The sequence below is a fragment of the Solea solea genome, chromosome 9, assembly GCF_958295425.1.
Source record: "Solea solea chromosome 9, fSolSol10.1, whole genome shotgun sequence".
Classification (NCBI taxonomy): domain Eukaryota; kingdom Metazoa; phylum Chordata; class Actinopteri; order Pleuronectiformes; family Soleidae; genus Solea; species Solea solea.
This window is the reverse complement of record NC_081142.1, coordinates 23,604,232-23,623,398: the sequence shown is the minus strand read 5'-3', so window position 1 is coordinate 23,623,398 and position 19,167 is coordinate 23,604,232. Positions and strand designations below refer to the sequence as shown.

The following is a 19,167-nucleotide window of genomic DNA, read 5'->3' as shown; positions in this document are numbered from 1 at the left end:
GCTGCAAACTTCATTTGCCTCGCGTCGTTTGCGTTCAGTTGGCTGAACATTCATTTTCAGTACCAGGCGATCACGTTCATGAGACAATTGTGATTGTGATTAAAATATGTTAATATAGTTCATATTTTAGCAGGAAAACCCACTTTGGAAACTTTATATACTTGGCATGTTTAGCCAATGTCCAATCATATGCAGTGACCTCACTTTACAAGCACTATAGCCATGTTTCCACCGAGTGCAGCGGTACTATAGTAATGGTAATAGTACCAAGAGTAAAGTTCCAGGTCGATAGGCTCCACCCATGACAGAAAAATGTCCTTCATTGTTGTCACGTTCGTTGTCGTTGTTCGTACGCTACACGGCCATCGGGCACAGGCCACACCCCCGCCTACCACGTAAAGTTTCTGTTCTCAGTCGACACACAAGCCTGATCCAGGGCTTTACCATTCCAAACCGAACTGTGCCATAATGGAAACACGGCATATGTAGCCGTCGACCTCTCTTAAACGTGATGATTTCCTGTTTACCTGGGACATCTCTACCTCCAGGATATAGAAAAAATGTCCAAGTCCAAAAGTGACCCTTCTGTTCCTGTGTGCTTGTTCATGTTTCCTTCAGGGTGCCGTAGAAGTTCTAATTTGTGGATTTAGTGGCTTTTATTGATTTCTTTGGTGCGGTTTTATTCTTCCTTTGAGGTTGTTGTATGTCGGACAAAGCTGGGGTCATTTATTGCCCAATGCCCATGTGTGAGCTGGAGCTGTATACACAGTTTTGGTTTCAAACACTGGTGTACTTGGTGACCCGCGCTCGCAGCGTTTGATACACCGTCAGCAGTCGAAGCATGTCTGAAGAATCCTCACTTGCATCGTCTCCGTTGTCGGACTGACCGGCACGATGAGTCTCCTCGTGCACAGACTCTATAACCTCTACATCACTCTGACGGGAAGCCATCATGGCATTGACTTTTCTTTTTACAGCTCGCTTTCTAACGTTCCGTCTGGCCAGTGTCACAGCGCGGAGTGATGTTTTATTACAATTGTCCACAAAGTACAACACGAGGTAATGAAGAAGGCACAGGAGAGGAAAGAAATGTCATGCACACTATTCACACAATAGGAGTCTTTTTCCATAAAATGTGTGTATCTCCATGCGTGTAAGTAATGAAAGCAAAGAAAAAACAGACCGATTGATCAATATTTCTGTCAAATGTCACATCATTTTGTCACAGCTGCTCACACAACACAAGGAATAAAGATGGGAAAGAAATGAAGTTAATCGATGCAAGAAACATCTTCTGGATGCATGAGGACGCTTCATCAGTGATGTGTCCTAGGGTCACTGGGTGTTTTCAGGGTCTCACAACATCATGAAAACTGTGCACCCTCACCCAGGCGACCCAGCCGGGGTGGATCAGACCCCGACTCGAGTCCCGGCAGATCAAAATGTCCCCACAAAGAGGTTTTTCATATTTTAGTACACAAGTACACATTTACATTAAAGCATTTAGCAGACGCTTTTATCCAAAGTGACCTCTGGACAAGAGAGGAATAAGCTTCATAGAAGAAGTCTTGGAAAGAACTCCACTAGATAGGAACAGTGGTCTGACAGAGGGTGGATCCAAGTGCACAAGGAGATAGTGCAGGGGAGGGGGGAGGGGTAAGGTCAGTGCTAGGACAGAAGATGCTTCTTGAAAACAGACAGGGACGCCCCGTGTTCTGGTAGCGCTCGGTAGACACATGAAGAGTCTGGATTGTCTTGTGCGGGGTGTCAGCACCGCCACGCGACAGTCCTTTGATGAAAACACACACATGTGCAACACGTTAGCGCAAGTGCACTTTGCATTGGAGTACGCACACAACAGTTTGTGCTTTCCCTGACCGGGGTGTGACCTATCGCCCTACGTCAGCTGACAGTGGCACAGCTTCCCCCCCCCGACCCTCATGTGGAGGATAAAGCATTAGAAATTGGATGGATGTCACAGGAAGCCGGAGCATCGGCGTCTGTGAATGCTCTAACCCTGAGCAAAGTCTGCTCTTTTTTTTTTGGCCTGTTTTTACACATTGAGACAAAGACTTGAATTAAATACACTTTGATTAAAATTATAATTTTTTTTTTTTAAATACACTCTACTTTAACATGCAGTAAAATGTACATAACTGCCCAATTTTGGAGGTTATTCTGGAAAAAAAATGGGCAAAGGCAACGTAGTTACAGGACATGTTCTGTCCCTTTTATGGTTAAAATAAGCAAAAAAAAAAAGGTTAGGTTAGGTGTTAAAGGGTTAACAGGTCATTCTCTAACCCAGTTCTTAACATTTACCCCAGGTCTACCCAGGCCTTTGTTGTTGCATGACAGTAGCAGGGCTGCTGTTCTCCGCCAGAGGGCAGCACTGAGACGCGGGCGTGTGTGTGTGTGTGTGTGTGTGTGAGTGAGAGAGAGAGAGAGAGCAGAAGAGAACAGAACAGAGGAGGCTCTCACTCACACACACACAGTCAGAAAAGCTGGTGGAGGACAGAGAGAGGGAGAGAGAGCAGCCTCATGCCGCCGCGGTTTAACGGGAATTAAAAACCTCGGTCGGTTTTTTTCTGGGGAGAAGAGTTAAAACACAACAACAGCAACAACAAACATGCATCCGTCGTGGATGTGGATGCTGATGCTGACGATGGCGGCTCTGCAGGTGAGCGTTTATGTTCATGTGTGATGTGTTTGGGGGGTATTTTTACGCACAGAATCAGCTGTGGTTGTCGGAGGCTGCAGCAGCAGCAGCAGCAGCAGGAGCTGCAGGAGAAGGAGGAGGAGGAGAGGAGGAGGATGGAGCCTCCATGAACACAGAGACACAGAGAGACAGGAGAGAAACAAGAGCGGAAGACGATGCAGGGAAAAGAAACTCATTTATTTCATTTTGAAGACATTTTAGACTAAAGTAAGGATGGATGAAAGCAGCCTGTTTACCCAGAGATCTGCTGCTGAGCTCATTCATCCACACATCTATACATCACCTTATAAGAGAAATGCATTCACACTAGTATGATAGAGCAAGAGAGCTTTTACACCTCTCTCTCTCTCTGTGTGTGTGTGTTAATAAACATCCATGCATCCTCAGCTGTGACAGACACAATGAGCTCAAACAGCTGCATGTGTTGAGCAGTTTTAATATGATTTTTAAATAATCATATGCTTTACATAGGTGTGCATGTGTGGTAACATTTCCTCTGTCCAGTGCCTTCAACAGTGCAATTTAAGCTCCAACCCTTTTCGCACTCATACACAAAAGGTGCTTGATGTTGTGCTCTTTGTCGTCTTCTTTGTCGCCCCAGTGTCGTGGTGAAAATCTGGTTATTAATTGCCTCAAAAACTCTTATTAGAGTCTTATTTTCAATGATTTGAAACAAGCGTTGTGATTTTTTAGGCTGCTTCAATGTGAATATTTTCCCGTTTCTTTGCTCCATAAAACAAAGAAATCACTCAAGCTGAAGCATTTTGGTTTGTGGACAAAAGCAGATCATCATTTTGTGATATTTTACGCGCCACAAGGTTGTGAAAATAATCGTTAGTTGGAGCCCTAAAGTCTATCTCCATGTTATAATATGAAATCAAATGGGTAACAACAGCAAGGGAGAGGAGGAGAAACAACCCCAGTAGGAGTTCACAGTAATTATAATAGCACACATGTGTGTCAAGAGCTACTTTGTGTCATTTTGTGAAGACTTAACTGAGGCAATTATGATGACAATGAAGCGATCCATACGTTCAGACGTGATATTCCTCAATGCTCAGTCAGAAAAACTGGAACATTTTCAGCAGGTTTTTTTTAACCTGTATTTTTTAGGTTTCTCGGGCTGATTGATTTGTGGAAAATATTGAATTGCAATTTTTTTTCCTGTTAGTCCGGCCTCAGCTCAGCGTTCATGTTGTCATGGATTTGAAACATGATGAAGAATTACCCTATGCATGAGTCTATTTTCTAATGTAAGGATATCTGATATGCCGATACATCGCGAGACTTTCCTTTTAGAAGTCTCTTCAGTGATGAAATCAACGTAACGTGGCATCAGACGTGTGGATATAAAATATCTTCATGCCGCAAAATAAACAAGCGTCAAAGGCGTAATAGCTGTAGGAGGCAGGAGCTCATTCAGCCTATTATTTTAGTCGTTACACGATAATACCGATATCGCGCATCTCTAATTTCATCTATTTGAAAAACGATTCATTGTTCAGTTGCACGTGTTTTCACTGAAATGCATCAAACAATTCATGAATTCTGTAAAGGAAAATTTAACTGTTCACCAGTGTAAACAGTAGGTGGCGCTAAACTGAAAGTCTGGATCTTTTCAGATGAAGAAAAAGAGTCTTCTTCTGTAGGTCTGTCCTCCTTTGTAAATTAGTTTTGAGTTTTGTAATACTGGTTTGCACTTCCAGGCCGCCGTAGATTCTTCCCAAATTATAAGGAGAATATACTTTTGAAATTTTGGAGTTGTGGATACAGAATCAGATTCTCTACCATCAGACTCATTTTCATCCAAATCTGATCCAGATTACGGATTTGGCGGCAATTTCACTGTGACACGGTTCATGGTTCTTAACAGATAAGGATTCATTTTGTCATGTTTATGTAAAATGGCCAAAGCGAGAAGCCGGTGACGTTCTACACAGTTCCAGAAAGTTCTTCTGGATCCAGTAGTTTAAAATGTCAGGAAAACACAGGTGACAAAGAGTGGAGGTCTGAGCTTCCTGGCTGATCCTGTTTCAGTCGTGGTTTTTACTTCCACGTCCGTCCACACGCAGTCCCTGCTCTCAGTGAATGAAGCGATGAAGCAGGAGTGACATTTGAGTCACGTGATTTCTAAATGTCATCCTTTATTCACTGACTCTATTCCCGTTTGTCCTTATTTGCATTTGCTTTTTTATCAACGTGCCGACTTTTACACCTCACGAGTGGAAACACAAACAAAATGAGCAGCGATTTCACATTTGTGGATTTCTTCCTGAATGATTTTTTTGACTGGAGAACGCGCAGGAAAAGGTGCAGACTTTGCAAAAACCACTGCCAAAATAAACGAGTAGAAGATTAATTCACCGTCTTAACCCGGGTGTCATGTGTTCTGGGAGTAAATGCCGATCTTATCTGTTCTCACTGCTGACAAAAGCCAGATGCTGTGAGTGGATTTACTGACAGGGCTTCACAAATCTCTCTTTGTTTTTTTAAACTGCTCGTCGTGATGTGTTATTCTCTCTCTCTCTCCCAAAAACGATGACTTGACTTCCAGGACTAAAAGGAACCGTGTTATTCTGGAAAATCCTCGTCATACACGGAGCTTCCTGTGATCGTCAGCCCTGAGACGACACACACACACACAGCAACATGTTCATTTACTGTAAACCTGCTGAGATGGCACTGAGGTGTTAAACTGCTCGTCTTCATTATTTGGTGAAGAATTCTTGTCGTGAGTTAAAGGTTAGACTCTGAACTCACCGGCCTTGTTGCTGAGTCTGACTGAGATAAGAAGTCAGGTTAAAGAAAGGAGCCTTTGATTGTTTTGACTGCAGACAGAAGCCGGACTCTGTTGGTGCCACGGCAGGATTTCATTAAATATCTAAGTGGACAGGACAGAAACCATGGATCCAGGGCTTATTTTCATTAATGATTAAACTGTTGGATTATTTTTAGTACTTGTTTGGTCCCTAAAATGTGAACAAATATTTATCAATGATGCTTTGACTCGAAATGATTCCGTTTTGATGATTTATTTGCTATAGGGAGCAAAGAAACCGCAAAAAACATTAGGGAAAAAATCTGAAAACTTGTTTTAATTATTGAATAAAAACAACACCCAGACCGATTCATCGATTATCAAAACAGTAGATTAAACATCAGACTTTTACTGAGAGTGAAACCAAGTTTCAGTCTGTTAAGATCACATATTAACACATTCAAAATAATCCGTCAATATTATCACAGTAAATGTCGTAGATTTATTCTCCAAAATGACAAATAAGTACTTAATAATAAATAAGTACAACATAAATAAATGCTTTAAAAGCTACAGAATAAGAAGACATTGAGTGTAATCATAACAGCGTGGATCTATGTTCTGTGTGACGATCACTTTTCAAACTTAACCCCTAAACGACCTCTGTTTAACGGCATTAACTCAGAATTAACGTGCGACTGTCAACACGCGTCTGAGCTGCGGAGCCAAGAAGGACAATAAATACACAGTTTGTTTGTTCACATAATCATAATGAAATCATTGGCATGTTCGGATAATTAATACTTGTAAATAATGAATGTGGTGGTAACAGCTGCATGGCTCACATGTGCACAGCTCTGCTGCTGCTGCCGCCGCTGCCGCTGCTGCTGCTGCTGCTGCTGCTGCATGGATTCATTCAACTCAAACTCATCCAAGCGGCCAAGTCTGGATTAACTTAAACCAGAGGAGACAGATTTGCTGATCCTCACAGGACGATGTCATAATTGTGTTCTGTGTGCTGCATAAAAACTCTTCACTATCAATAACCTGTGTTTTTATGTTAACAGTATAAAACATAACCAAGTTCAGACTAAATATGAGCTCAATTAAGGCTGAAACAATCACTTGATTATTAATCGATTACTAAATTATTCGTCAACTCTCAGTTGAAGAGATTTTGAAAGCATTTAAAGCAGTTTTCAGCTTCTTAAATGTGAATATTTTCTGGGTTTCTAATCATTAATACCAATGATTTGAGAACGAATGATCAGCATTTTACAACATATTCCTATAGTTTGTGACTTTGAAAACGATGACTCGAATAATCGTGACAATAATCGGCATATGAATCGATGATGAAAATAATCGTTAGCTGCAGCGCTGAACAGAAACGAGAGCCTATTAATGCACTTCGGCGACAATTCTGTTGCACTGAAGCAGGGCCGGCCCAAGCCTTTTTGGGGCCTGCAGTTACTGTAGCTTTCTTTTCTTGCTGCTTTTTTGAACGATTGTTTTGTTAACAAAGGGGCAGATTTAATAAGATTAATTCTACTTTCTGCTCCCTTTCATTCACAATATGAACATCGTGGGTGTTTTAAAAATGTTCTGTCCTTTTGTCAATGAAAGAATGAAATACATAAACTCAACTAAAACCCAGAATATTGCAAATGCTCAGTGAAACGAGCCGATCTTCAACTAAAGAACTGAAGATCAACTTGATTTAAATATGTTAAAATAGGATTGTTGTTGTTTATCTCCACACATTATTCAGCAAACAGCTGATATATATATATATATATATATATACACATATATATGTGTGTGTATATATATACATACATATACATATATATATATATATATATATATATATATATATATATATATACACATATAAAAATATATAACATTTACAACAGACCGGGAATCAAACCCATTACCTCCCCGTTAAAAAGTCAACTCACGCTACCATTGATGCAGCGTTGCCTTGAACATTGTACACATTTTGACAAGACGGAACAGCGAGGACTCAGACGCAGAGATCTTTTAATAGTCTTTATTGACACTCTTAACAAATCTCAAGGTAGGTCCTCTTTGCTGAGGAAAAACAACAGCGTGGCTATGAAAACCTACAGCAATTTGTGAGCGCAACGCTCTTCAAGAGAGACGTTGCGGAACTAGGAACGTGGAACAAAAAATCACTCCGAAGAGGAAACTAACTTAGACTATGGTTATACTAAAAACTTAAACAGAAAACTCTCCGAACGGAGGAAAAAACAAGGCTCTAAGCACTTCAAAAGAAAACAATCTTTAAGCACAATCCTAATGATTGGCGATCCCTAACTAACTAAGAATGAAATCAAAACGCAATCTAAATGATTGGATCTAAATAGTTAAAGGTAGGTCACAATCCTAATGATTGGAATTCCTAAAGAGGCTGTGAAAATTAACCAACAAAAAATCTCTCCCAAGGAGGAAAAATAAAAGGGCTATAAATCTGAACTAAGGAATCAGCTGTCAGGCTGTGATAAGAAAAACTTACAAATAAAACGTTGTTCACAAAGAGGATCAGAAACTTGAGAATGCTGTGGCTGTGACGAGGAGCTCGGGTAATCAGGCATTGGCGATGACACACTGGCACTGAAACAAAGGAGCAGAGAGTTTTTAAAGTGAGGAAGACACGGCTTGATTGTCTGCAGGTGTGAGTAATCAGGCCGGCAGGCCGGCAGAGGAGGGGGCGGGGCAAGCTGCCGGAGTGACACATTTTCTTTCTCCCTCTGACGTCTGGACACTCACGTCCTCCTGATTTTTCCTGTTTTCTGACATTTGCTTCAGTGCGATAATGAAGTGAAGTACGAGAGTTAGTTCAGGGTTGAAGTTAAGAAACTTCCTTCCTTTGTCTGTGTCCTTTTTGATCATATTTCCCATCAGCGCGGTGATTTGTGTACCGACCTGAATTCTGCACGACTGCTTTGTTTCATTCTTGTGAAGAAAATCAGTCTTAAAACATCAGATTTTTTTAATTCATCTGCCAGTTTTGGCCACTGCTTTCAATAGACCTCATGGTCATTTCCATCTACCTTTTAACCACACAATCCATGCTTAATTCATCACTTCAGAACAGTGTCTGTGTTTTGTACACAACAATGTCTCGTAATGCACTAAATGGAACAGAACTACAGTCATTTTACAATTATTTCTTCTTTAATGACCTTGTGGTTGGATCAATTCCATCTACTGTTAACTATAAGGATGAGCTGATGTGATACTTGGATATCGAAAAGAGTTTAAAATCAATTCATCTTTGATCATATTTACCATGCCGACCTGAATGCGGAGCGATCATTGTGTGTGGCGTGGCGTTGACTCGCCTCCTCCTCCTCTTCCTCCTCCTCCTCCTCCTCCTCCTCCTCGTACATGGAGACGCTGCTCACTCCAAGCCTGCGCTGCCTCTGATAAAGAGGTCAGACTGTGAGGCTGCGGCGCTCGTCAGTCTGAGCGTGAGAGGATTTCAGTTGATTTAAGAGCCCACTTCACATCCACTGAAGAGTGAAGAAGGAGGCCAACACATTTTCTGCCTTTAAGGAAATTCAGGGTTTTCATATTGACAGTAGAGTTGAACATCATTGAAACGTATAGTATCACGATTATGCCTGCATTCAAAAGAGCAGATTTTTCCCCCTGAGGCAGCAAATGTTGGCTGTTACGCGAGAGTTGGACTCCATTACTTCTCTCTGCTGTTTTCTTCCAAACACTTATTGAAGGTTATAAGAGTCACACTCAAAATGTTTTACTGCGAATACATTCATCACTTAATGATAGGGTCGGGTGTTAGTGCTAAACGATCACGCGTGAGACGATGAACTTTATTTTGAAGCCATGAGATTCCCGACATGATCCCGTTTTGCAGCTGTCAATCACAGTGGGGTCCACACTCAGGCTGTGGGAACATCATTCGCAAGATTGACATCGTGTTCTATCGAATAAAATAGTTTAGCAACATTATAAATCATGTAAAAAAGAAGATCAAAGAGAACCAGCAGGGATTTAACATACTCTTACTTCCTGGTTAGCTTCACCCAAGAAACTGGAAGACTACTGTACTGCCACTTTTTACAACTTTCTTTTTTTTTATTTGAACTGGCACTTTTTTTATAAAACATAAATGTCAGGAGTATTTAAGAATGGGCTTTTATTTCTAAAGTAAATGTGAACTTTAAGTTGTGGGGGGGGAAAAAAGGCCTTTTCACATGTTGAATAAAAACCTGAATTAATTAATTATACATTTTAAAGTGGCTGCGTCTAAATCAGGGGCCGGCGAGTCGATTGAATATGAGGCCAAAACGTTTTTTTTCTTCTAATCTATTTAATATTGTTTAAAAAAGTACCATACATTTGTCACAGACTATTGCACGTGTCTAAAAACTACTTTTTCTGAATTCTGCATGACCTTTTTTTTAATTTTTGTGAAGAAAAAGTTTAAAAACATGAGATTTTTGAATGAATCTACTGGCCAGCTTTGCATGGAACTCATGGTCATTTTAATCTATTTTTTTTTACCACGCAATAAGTGCTTAATTCCTAAATTTAGAACAGTATCTGTGTTCAAATGACCACTAAACTGTACAAAACAAAAGTCAAAAGTTTTTTAAGGCAAACTAACACAAACACATGACTGTAAATGTACACAATGTCACATAACGCACAAAATGGAACTGAATTACGGTCATTTTACAATTCTTTCTACTTAAATGACCTTGTTGTGAGATCAATTCCATTTCAACAACACCTCCAACGTTCCACTGAAGCACAGCACATTGCTTATTTATAATAAACCAGAAGCTATGGAAGCAGCTCCTCTTCCTCCTCCTCCTCCTCCTCCTCCTCCGACACATCAGATGGACCAGTGAAGATGTGAGGCTTGAGAGTTTCTGGGTTAATTGGAAGCGCTGCACAGTGCAACTTTCAGCTTGTGTGTGTGTGTGTGTGTGTGTGTGTGTGTGTGTGTGCGGGGGGTAGGTTGGTGTCATGTAGACAAAAGTCTAGACGCTAATTATTATGAAAATTAATTGAACCAGTTTTGTGCTGCTCGCCGTGGCGATGGGGGCCGCAGAGAGTCCTTCCAACCGCCTCCTCGGCTCAGCGAGGTTCCCCTCACTGAGTGAAATGACCTAGAAAAATTTAAGTGGCAGCCGTGACGAGCGCCGCTCAAATCCTTTAAATGATAAAAGAAACGAGCGTCAGTACTTCCTGCACGTTCTGCGGAACAGGAAACACCGGACCGTCCTTTTGTAACAGGAAAGACGATAACACTGTCACCACAGTTTTAAAACAATGCAGGGTTGTACTGACGACCGCACATTATCTTTTTTTTTTCATAAATATAGATTGAATCACTTTTATTTCTGCACACATATTGAATTTATACTTGACAATATCATAAAATACAGTTTATATGTATATAACTGTTAATACATATTAAAAACTCCAGCTCAATTCTTTTACTTTTATTTAGTTTTATGTTGATGGATAAATGGCTTTTCTCTGTATATTACTTTCATTATAATAGTTCATTTCATCTTATTTAGCTTTTATTTTCAATCACATTTCCTGTTAGTAAATGATGGTTAAGGCTTAATCCCATTTCGCTCCCGTTCACATTTAGGCAACGTTGTTGCAATCTGACGTCTGACCACTAGATGTCACTAATTCTTACACAAGAATAAGGGTAATAGGGGAATTACCCATAGGGGAATTAATAAGGGGAATAAGGGTTTAAGGGTATTTTTGATTATAAAATGACATTCTCGTCAAAGACAGACATAGCCTTCCCCCACCCCCATCCTCCATGATTTCTTTATTTTTCTGTCTTCCTCATCTTCACCTCTTGCCCCCGTCGCTTCACTTTGTCCATTTACATGGCGACATGGTTATTTGGAGACACACTTCACACACGTGGCGATGAGCTACCAAATGAAAGTAATGCAGGGTTCACAGTGTGTTGAGCTAACAGAATGCATTCAAGGACCCTGGTAAATGTCATCACCTCTGCAGGATCTACAGCACATGTTTAGTTTTTCCCAGGCCTTGAAGTCATGTCTCCACTTTGCTTTAAAGACAGCACTTTTAATCTATGACCTTTTTGAAGCGTTGTCCCATTTTGTCGGGGTAGAGTTTGACCACCACCCCTTTTACTCTGACTTCTTGTAACTCAGTCCCAAGAAGTCAGAGTAAAAATGATAAAAAACAGGCTTGGACCCTAATGTTTCCTCTCTATAAATATAATTTAGTAAAGTGCAAATGTGACTTTAATTGCAGGAGTTGAGTATTATGTTTCTCGCTGTATCTTCTATGTCGGATGTTCTTCACACCGATCTTCACGATCTCTATTCTGAACACATGACTGTTTCTCCTCCTTGACCTCGTTGTTTTCCATCAGGGTCAAGGAATATTGATTTGGAGAGGATATTGTTTTTTGAATTCCTGTTAAGAATATGTGGCAACATGAAACCTAAGTGAGATTCATTCCAGAGTTCCAGAATTTCATCACGTCTGCAGGACCTGCAGCATATTTTTTTCATTTTTCCCAGGCCTTGAGGTCATTTTTGGACATGTAATAATCCCATGTTTTTTTTAAATTAAATTAAAATAACCTAAATTACATTTTTGTTTGTTTAATCTCGGGTAAAAAAACAGTGCGTCTGCTTATGTGATGGCATTCTTCAAGGGTTGTCCTATTTCGTTGGAGCAAGACACAAGAGGTCAGAGTAAAAATGAGAACCGGGCTTGGGGTTTATTGTTCTTCTCTATAAATACTGTTTTTTAACTGGAAACTTTAATTGCAGTATTGCGTTTCTCACTGTATCTTCTACGTTGGATGTTCTTCACGTCTCCTGTCTGAACACGTTACTGTTTCTCCTCCATGTCTTCCCTTGACCTCATGTTGTTTTCAGTCAGGATCAAGGAATATTGATTAGGAAAGGAGTTTTTTTTAAGAATATGTGGCAACATGAAACCTAAGCAAGATTCATTCCAGAGTCTGGTCACTTCTGCAGGATCTACAGCATATTTGTCCATCTGTCCCAGACTTTGAAGTCATTTCTGGACATGTCTCCACAGCCTCTCTATAAATGGGATTTAGTAAACTTTAAATTTGACTTTAATTGCCGGAGTTGAATTTTATTATTTCTCGCTGTATCTTCTTCCTAAGTGACCTAAGTGAGATTCATTCCAGAGCCTGGTCCATTCTGTCACTTCACAGCATATTTTTAAATTATTACCAGACCTTGAAGTCATTTTTGGACATGTCTCCACTTTGCTTCAGACACGTGCTTAATAATCCCATGTTTTTTTTTAATTTTAGTTCTTTAAAGGCAGCATGTTTAATCACAGTGCATCTGCTTACATGATGATGTTCTTGAAGGGTTGTGCCATTTCGTTGGGGTAGACTTTCACGTCTATACCCCTTTGCCAATCAGTTGCAAGTGGCATGGGATTGGGCCTTAATGTTTCCACTCTCTATAAATATAATTTAGTAAACTGTAAATGTGACTTTACTTGTAGGAGTTGAGAATTACGTATCTCGCCGTGTCGGATGTTCTTCACATGACTGTTTCTCCTCCACGTCTTCCCTTGACCTCGTTGTTTTCCATCAGGGTCAAGGAATATTGATTAGGAAAGGATATTGTTTTGAATTCCTGTTAAAGAATATGTGGCAACATGAAACCTAAGCCCTGTGCTGAATTCTCTTTGTGCGAACGCGGATGGCTATATTTGGTATAGAGATGTAAATCAGCCAGTGCTTTCATATCGCTTCAATAAGAGACCAAAGCTTAATATTTGCTGAGTTCATAGTTGAGTTTTGAATGAGGCTGTTGAAACATTCTCAAGGCCCGTGGGAGAAGCACTCAGCTCTCCTGTGGAAGGGAGGGGGGGGGGGGGAATGAGCAAATTCAAAAGGGTTTGTGAAGGCAGATGTGATCTGAGCTGCATGTAAATATCTGAATATTCTCTTTTCCTTAAACTTCATTTCATTTCTGCTCCCCAGTGTGTCCTCAGTGCAGAGGCTGAGCAGTCGTTGTCAGGCAAACGGGAGTCGCCGTCGTGCACAAGAGGGTTTACGCAGGAGGAGTACATCATCCAAATGGACCAAGAGCTGGAAAAGGGACAGGCTGTCTTCAACGGTCAGTACACACACACACACACACACACACACACACACACAGAGACTTGGGGCGGGAACAGCTCCAGTAATAATCTCCTGCTGTTGGGTGGGGGATGTTTCAGAGTTCCTGCTGGTGTCTGAGCCATATGAGTGTGGAGTAGGATTACACTGAGCCGATACCATCCTTCTGTCGGGATGAAGTTACTCCAGTGTCTCGTTCTGATTGCTAATATTGAAACGTGTGTGTGATATGTGTAAGAGTTCCATCTCACCGTCTCTGCTGTGTCAGGGATTTTAGAGGAACTTGCACTTTTTAATTCTCATGAAAAGGTTCAGTTATCTATTTGCCTTTGCTTTTTCATAACTGCTCTTGACATGCCACTTGGTCTGGAGTGCTAATTAAACGATTAGTGGATTTGAGTGTTTTTTGTCATAATTAAAACATGCTCTCTGATTGTGCACCTCCTTAAACGTGATTATTTTGTGCTTCCTTTCCTCCGTACTGTATGACAAAGAAATAACTGTAGACAAACACATCTGAGAACATGATCACTTTGAGGTTTGGGAAACGCCAACATATTTTTTTTTTTTTTACATTTTATAGACCAAATAACTAATCTATTATGAAAATAATCTTAAATTGCAGCCCCACATGGGAATGAAAGGTTTGAAAACTTCACAGTAGTGACATTGAGCTCATTCCTTGCAGTGAAGGGCTTCCATACATGGCGTTTTAAAGTGCTCTGTAGTGTCATTTTTGGAGCCTTGTATGATGCTCAGCGTGACCTGGAGGGAGACAATAATCCCACTCTGCATCTTGTGCTGCTATGGGCAGAACGACTCAGACATCACTGCCAGAATTCCTACGATACTGCACTGCTGGCAGCCACGCGTCAACAGCATGCGCACCGGTTTTGCGCATTACTCGACTGAGAACAGTACCTGCAGTTGGGTACAGCAAAAAAAAACGACGACGAATATTAGATATCGGCAATATTGCGCGTCCCTTAATCACAGTTATAGGTTTTTGTCTTGTGTTGTTGGTGTTGAACAGCAGCTTCAATCCATAACATCACGTGACGATCTGCCCTGAAAATAGGTCACAAAAACACATGAGCGACTCTGAGCACAAGCATAAAGTCCAAGCAGTTGCGTATGAAAGCTAACGTGTGAGCAGTCAGGTGATCGCTCAGCAGACTCTTAAACAAACCAGCAGGTTAGCTCAGTGACACAGAAGAAGCGCTCCGAGATAGAGTGATCCACTTTGCTGCGACCAGACAAGCAGTCTGTTATAAATGCATCTTTTAAAACCCTCACAACATACGACAACCATTAGCACAGTAAACGCAAACCATGTGTGCTGAGCCGAGCGTGGGTGTGTTTTGTGTGTCATGACTTCATCTCTCTGGATCTGTGAAAGGATGAGTGCCTTAATGTGTCTCCAAGGCGTGATTACATGAATGTCTTCTGCATTCACACTTCCCCAAAATTTGAGCATCAGCTCAGAAACACCCACAGGTCAAAACCTGCACGGCAGCGGTGCGATGACAGCTCCAGTCCATCAACATGATATTCCTTTGTGCTGCGAGTGTGTGTCAGGAGGAATCACCATCACTGGCGTCAGCGTGGTGCTGATCAATAAGCTGTGTGGATGAGGGGAGACTGCTGAGAAGGCGTCGAACGAGAGTCCTTCTCATAGTGGTCATTAAAATGGTCATAATGACAGAATTCAAGGATTATTGTACAGTATGTATGGATTTGGTCTGCTGGTGAAACGGTCAGATGTTTCTCGGCGCGTCAGCCCCTTTATTTCTTAAAGGTGGCATTGAATGCTTGTATCGCACATATATGTTAGTTATGGAGGTCTACTTACATATATGAACTTGTTTTCATGGTTAAAAACCTCCCAGTCGTTACAAATGAGCCGATCAAAATATCTCCTCACTGACGCTCTCGCCAGCCGTGCTGTTTCAGACCAAAACCACACCCCCAGAACGTGGACTGTGTTGTGATTGGCCAGCCAACGAGAGCTTTCCCACTGTCCTGTGATTGGCCAGGTACCTGGAAGTGACGTAATAGATAGGCCAGCTCTCAGATACACAGCTCCCCCTCTGGCACGGTGGATGCTCTGCATCTCAGCAGCTACAACGAGAGTAGTTCTTCTTCTTCTGCGGTTGAATGTACGCAACCGGATGTGCCCGGACTAGTGCCCGCACCAGGAGGCGCTACAGTGGTGAGAGGAGTGGTGAGGTATACTGATGACATCATCAGTATAGGGAAGTGCCGATCCACTTCGCAGAGCCCAGAAAAACAATAAAACACTATTTTCTCAGCAGTGGCTGAACTGTTTTCTGAAACTTTAGGGTTTCATAAACGAGGTAATGACGCAGATACGCACACAAACGCAGCGTTAATTGGAGCTTCCGGTCTATGTCGCCTTTAACTTCATGTGTAATTATGCTCATTTTTCATTGTTTTATGTGTATTTCTTGAGCCTTAACGAACGCACAATACACAAGAACGAGTTTAAGAGGATCCCAAAAGGTGTTGTTTTTTATCGGCTTTTTATCTTCACAGAATCGTCGTTTGAGAACGTTGTAAAATTGATGACGTCATAGCCCCTCCTCTTCTGCTCTTGTATTTGTTTTCGCCATTTTTGCCGATGTTTTCTTCTCGTGCTTCCGGTCTCCTTCTCTGTTTCTGGTTTATTTCCGTGGCAGCCTTTCAGCGCCACACACAGGCCTGGCACATGTACTACAGCATGTAGGTTTCGTGAAACGATGGCTGTGTTTAGAGAAAGACTTTTATTGAAAGAACCATTAAAGAGATCATATCGGGAAAATTCTGTTTCCATGTGGATTTATTGACAGCACAACAAGACCTGGGTTCGCGACCCGTTGGAACAAGGGCCTTTCTGCATGGAGAACCCGGGTTTTCTCCAGTCCAAAAACATGCAATATGGAGATTAGATAAATTCGACACTCTAAATGTCCAGGGTGTGACTCCGCCTATCGCCCTATGTCGGCTGAGATTGGCACAGCTCCCCCAACGACCCTCACGTGGAGGATAAAGCGGTAAAAAATGTAATGGATATTAACATCATGGTGGTCATGGCAACCATATCACAGATGCTTTACAAAATAAAAAAACAGTACCACAACAGCCATATTTGCGTGTTGTGTTGAGGTGTGTGTTCACTGTTTGTGGTCATGTGACCTACATCCCGATGCAGTCGACCTCTCACCCAACATCAGCGGGGGACTGGCTCCAGGATAAGCAGGAGATAATGAACGGATGATTTCATGTAGTGTGAAGCGGCCTCTTTTACACAGGGAGAAACAAACGTGCTGAGAAAGCTCCGGGTATGGTTTCAATCACGCTCCACAGCGAGTAATCAATAACCGCACTCGCTCCCCGCGGCCGTGTTTCTCTCAGCCTTGGGTTTACATGTATCTGTAGTGGTCGAGACGTGTATTGATAGTCAATACCTCCACATCTTCACTCCTTACAGGAAGTGTTGAGGTGCTTTCATCATTTTCGAGCATGACGGCACATTATTATTATTATTAAGCGTTCCATGTGTGAGGTTACCGGGGTAACGTAGTCTCTGTGCAGCACAGACACATTCTTTTCTGATGAGGTTTGTTTGTGATGGCTTTTTTTTGCACTGGACGGTTGCCAGTACTCAGCCGTTAGATTGTAAACGTGTCTCGTCACAGTCGTCGCCTGTGGAACAGGGCGAGTCCCAGTGTGAACATATTGAACTGTGTGAATATAAAGCAGGGGTTATGTCATTTTGCCTCAGAGAATTAAAGATCAGAGAAGGGACTGCACTGTTGCTTTAATAAAATCCATTTTCTTTTTCTTGTGATTTCACTCTGAAAGGAATCGCTTGAACAAAAACACCCGCTGACCACACAGATATTCTTTGTGGCTCCGAGCCAAAGTCCCACCCAATACCCCAGCACTGAAGTTTTATTTATAATCTGTTGTATGACACTTTTAAAACGCGTCAAGGGACAGGATTGGATGTCGCTCGACACTTTCCCTGGAAAGTGTTTGACTGATTTGACCTGCAGGAGTCTCTGAAGGCTGAGAACAGTGCGTTTTTAGCATCTCTTGACGCGGTTGGTGCATTTTCCCCAGCGGGAAAAGTCTGTCAACCAGCCAAAAACTATTTCTGCCTCAGATGACGAGCTCAACAAGTGTGAGAAATGTGGAATTATCAAAGAGAAATAATTATACTTTTCGGTTCTAGGAATTGCAGTGAGGAGCAGTCACTTTTTGCTTTGTACAGGAAATGTAAAGCTTCAAGTTAGTTGTTAACCGGGTCATCTAGCCCTCAGTTAACCAGTGACTTGTGGATGTTTTGTTAGTGATTTATGTTCTAGTGTTCAACATATGCCTGTTTTTGTGTCTTTTTGTGGGATTAGCCCTTTTAGCAATAGATCTGTTGCGTTCCTACCAATGTCTCTTGCATTTCTTATCAAATAACCATCAGACTCAGCACTGCGCACACTAACTGTGCTCTTCAGTTTGTCACCTGCCAAGTTTGACGCCTGTCAAGAGAACCATTCAAGAGATGTGTGATTAAATAATTGCCCGATGAACATAAAATGGCGCCGCGCGTGGGAGAGAGAAAGCTCTTTTAGCAATATTAAAAAAGGATCACTGGGTTCTCCAGGGAGCTGGTGGATGAGTTGGCTCAAGGTATGGAAGGATATTTGCAGGTGGGAAGGACACACAGACAAATACTCAAGTCAAATTAAGGACTGTTAAATGACTCCACAGATTTATGACCATTTCACCGCGATCATGACGTGAATTATTAATGAAGCAATAGGTGCACAGTTGCAGAATCATGTAAGTGACCAAATATCAGCTGAAACACACACGGACCTAACGTAGCGACAGCTGTGATGCGTTCAGTGACAGTCGGGGAAAAAAAGGGAACAATTCCACCAAATATATACAGGAAAAATAACAGATTACACATGAACAGACAAACACTGTTATGAGTCCATTTCTTACCAATATGTCTGTGTTTTTTCTACCAATTTCTCTTAAAGAGTCCGCCCTCTTAGTAAATCACCTGCTAAGACGGGACAGTTACGCGATTCACGGACAACCAGACGTTCTTTGCATTTATTGATAGATTAACTTGAATATTTATTGTGTGCACTGGTCATTTCTCTGAAATCAGTCAGGAGCAGCCTTTAGTTTTGCTCTGGAATGGTATGTCGTGGTAACATGAGCATTGTTTGAATCACTTGATGACTTTATAAACATGGCCTGACACACAGCAAGTTCAAACACACTGGCTTCAGATGACAAACAAACGATTTGCACGTACTAGTCCAAGAATAACAGGACCAGGTCGTCCTCGGTCAAGTGTCTGCTTCTTTCACTCCAGCGAGGGAGTCTTTGTCCGCCCTCTCATTCTTTCTCCTCTGAGGAAACCTTCACGCTCTCTGGGTTTTTATGCTGTAAAGTAGAATTGTTTTGGTTCTTTTGAGGCTTTGACCTGAA

The 19,167-nt window shown here is 41.6% G+C and overlaps 1 protein-coding gene across 2 annotated transcripts in view; it reads left to right on the top strand.

The window, feature by feature from the left end:
* Positions 1-2,478: 2,478 nt before the first annotated feature.
* Positions 2,479-19,167, top strand: part of LOC131465420 (cadherin-2-like) — a 103,812-nt gene continuing 87,123 nt past the window's right edge. For both annotated transcript variants that reach the window (XM_058638093.1, XM_058638092.1), the window contains exons 1-2: positions 2,479-2,677; positions 13,522-13,657. In XM_058638093.1, coding sequence (XP_058494076.1) covers positions 2,627-2,677; positions 13,522-13,657 — 187 coding nt within the window. In that variant the 5' untranslated portion in view covers positions 2,479-2,626. The remainder of the gene's footprint in view (positions 2,678-13,521; positions 13,658-19,167) is intronic.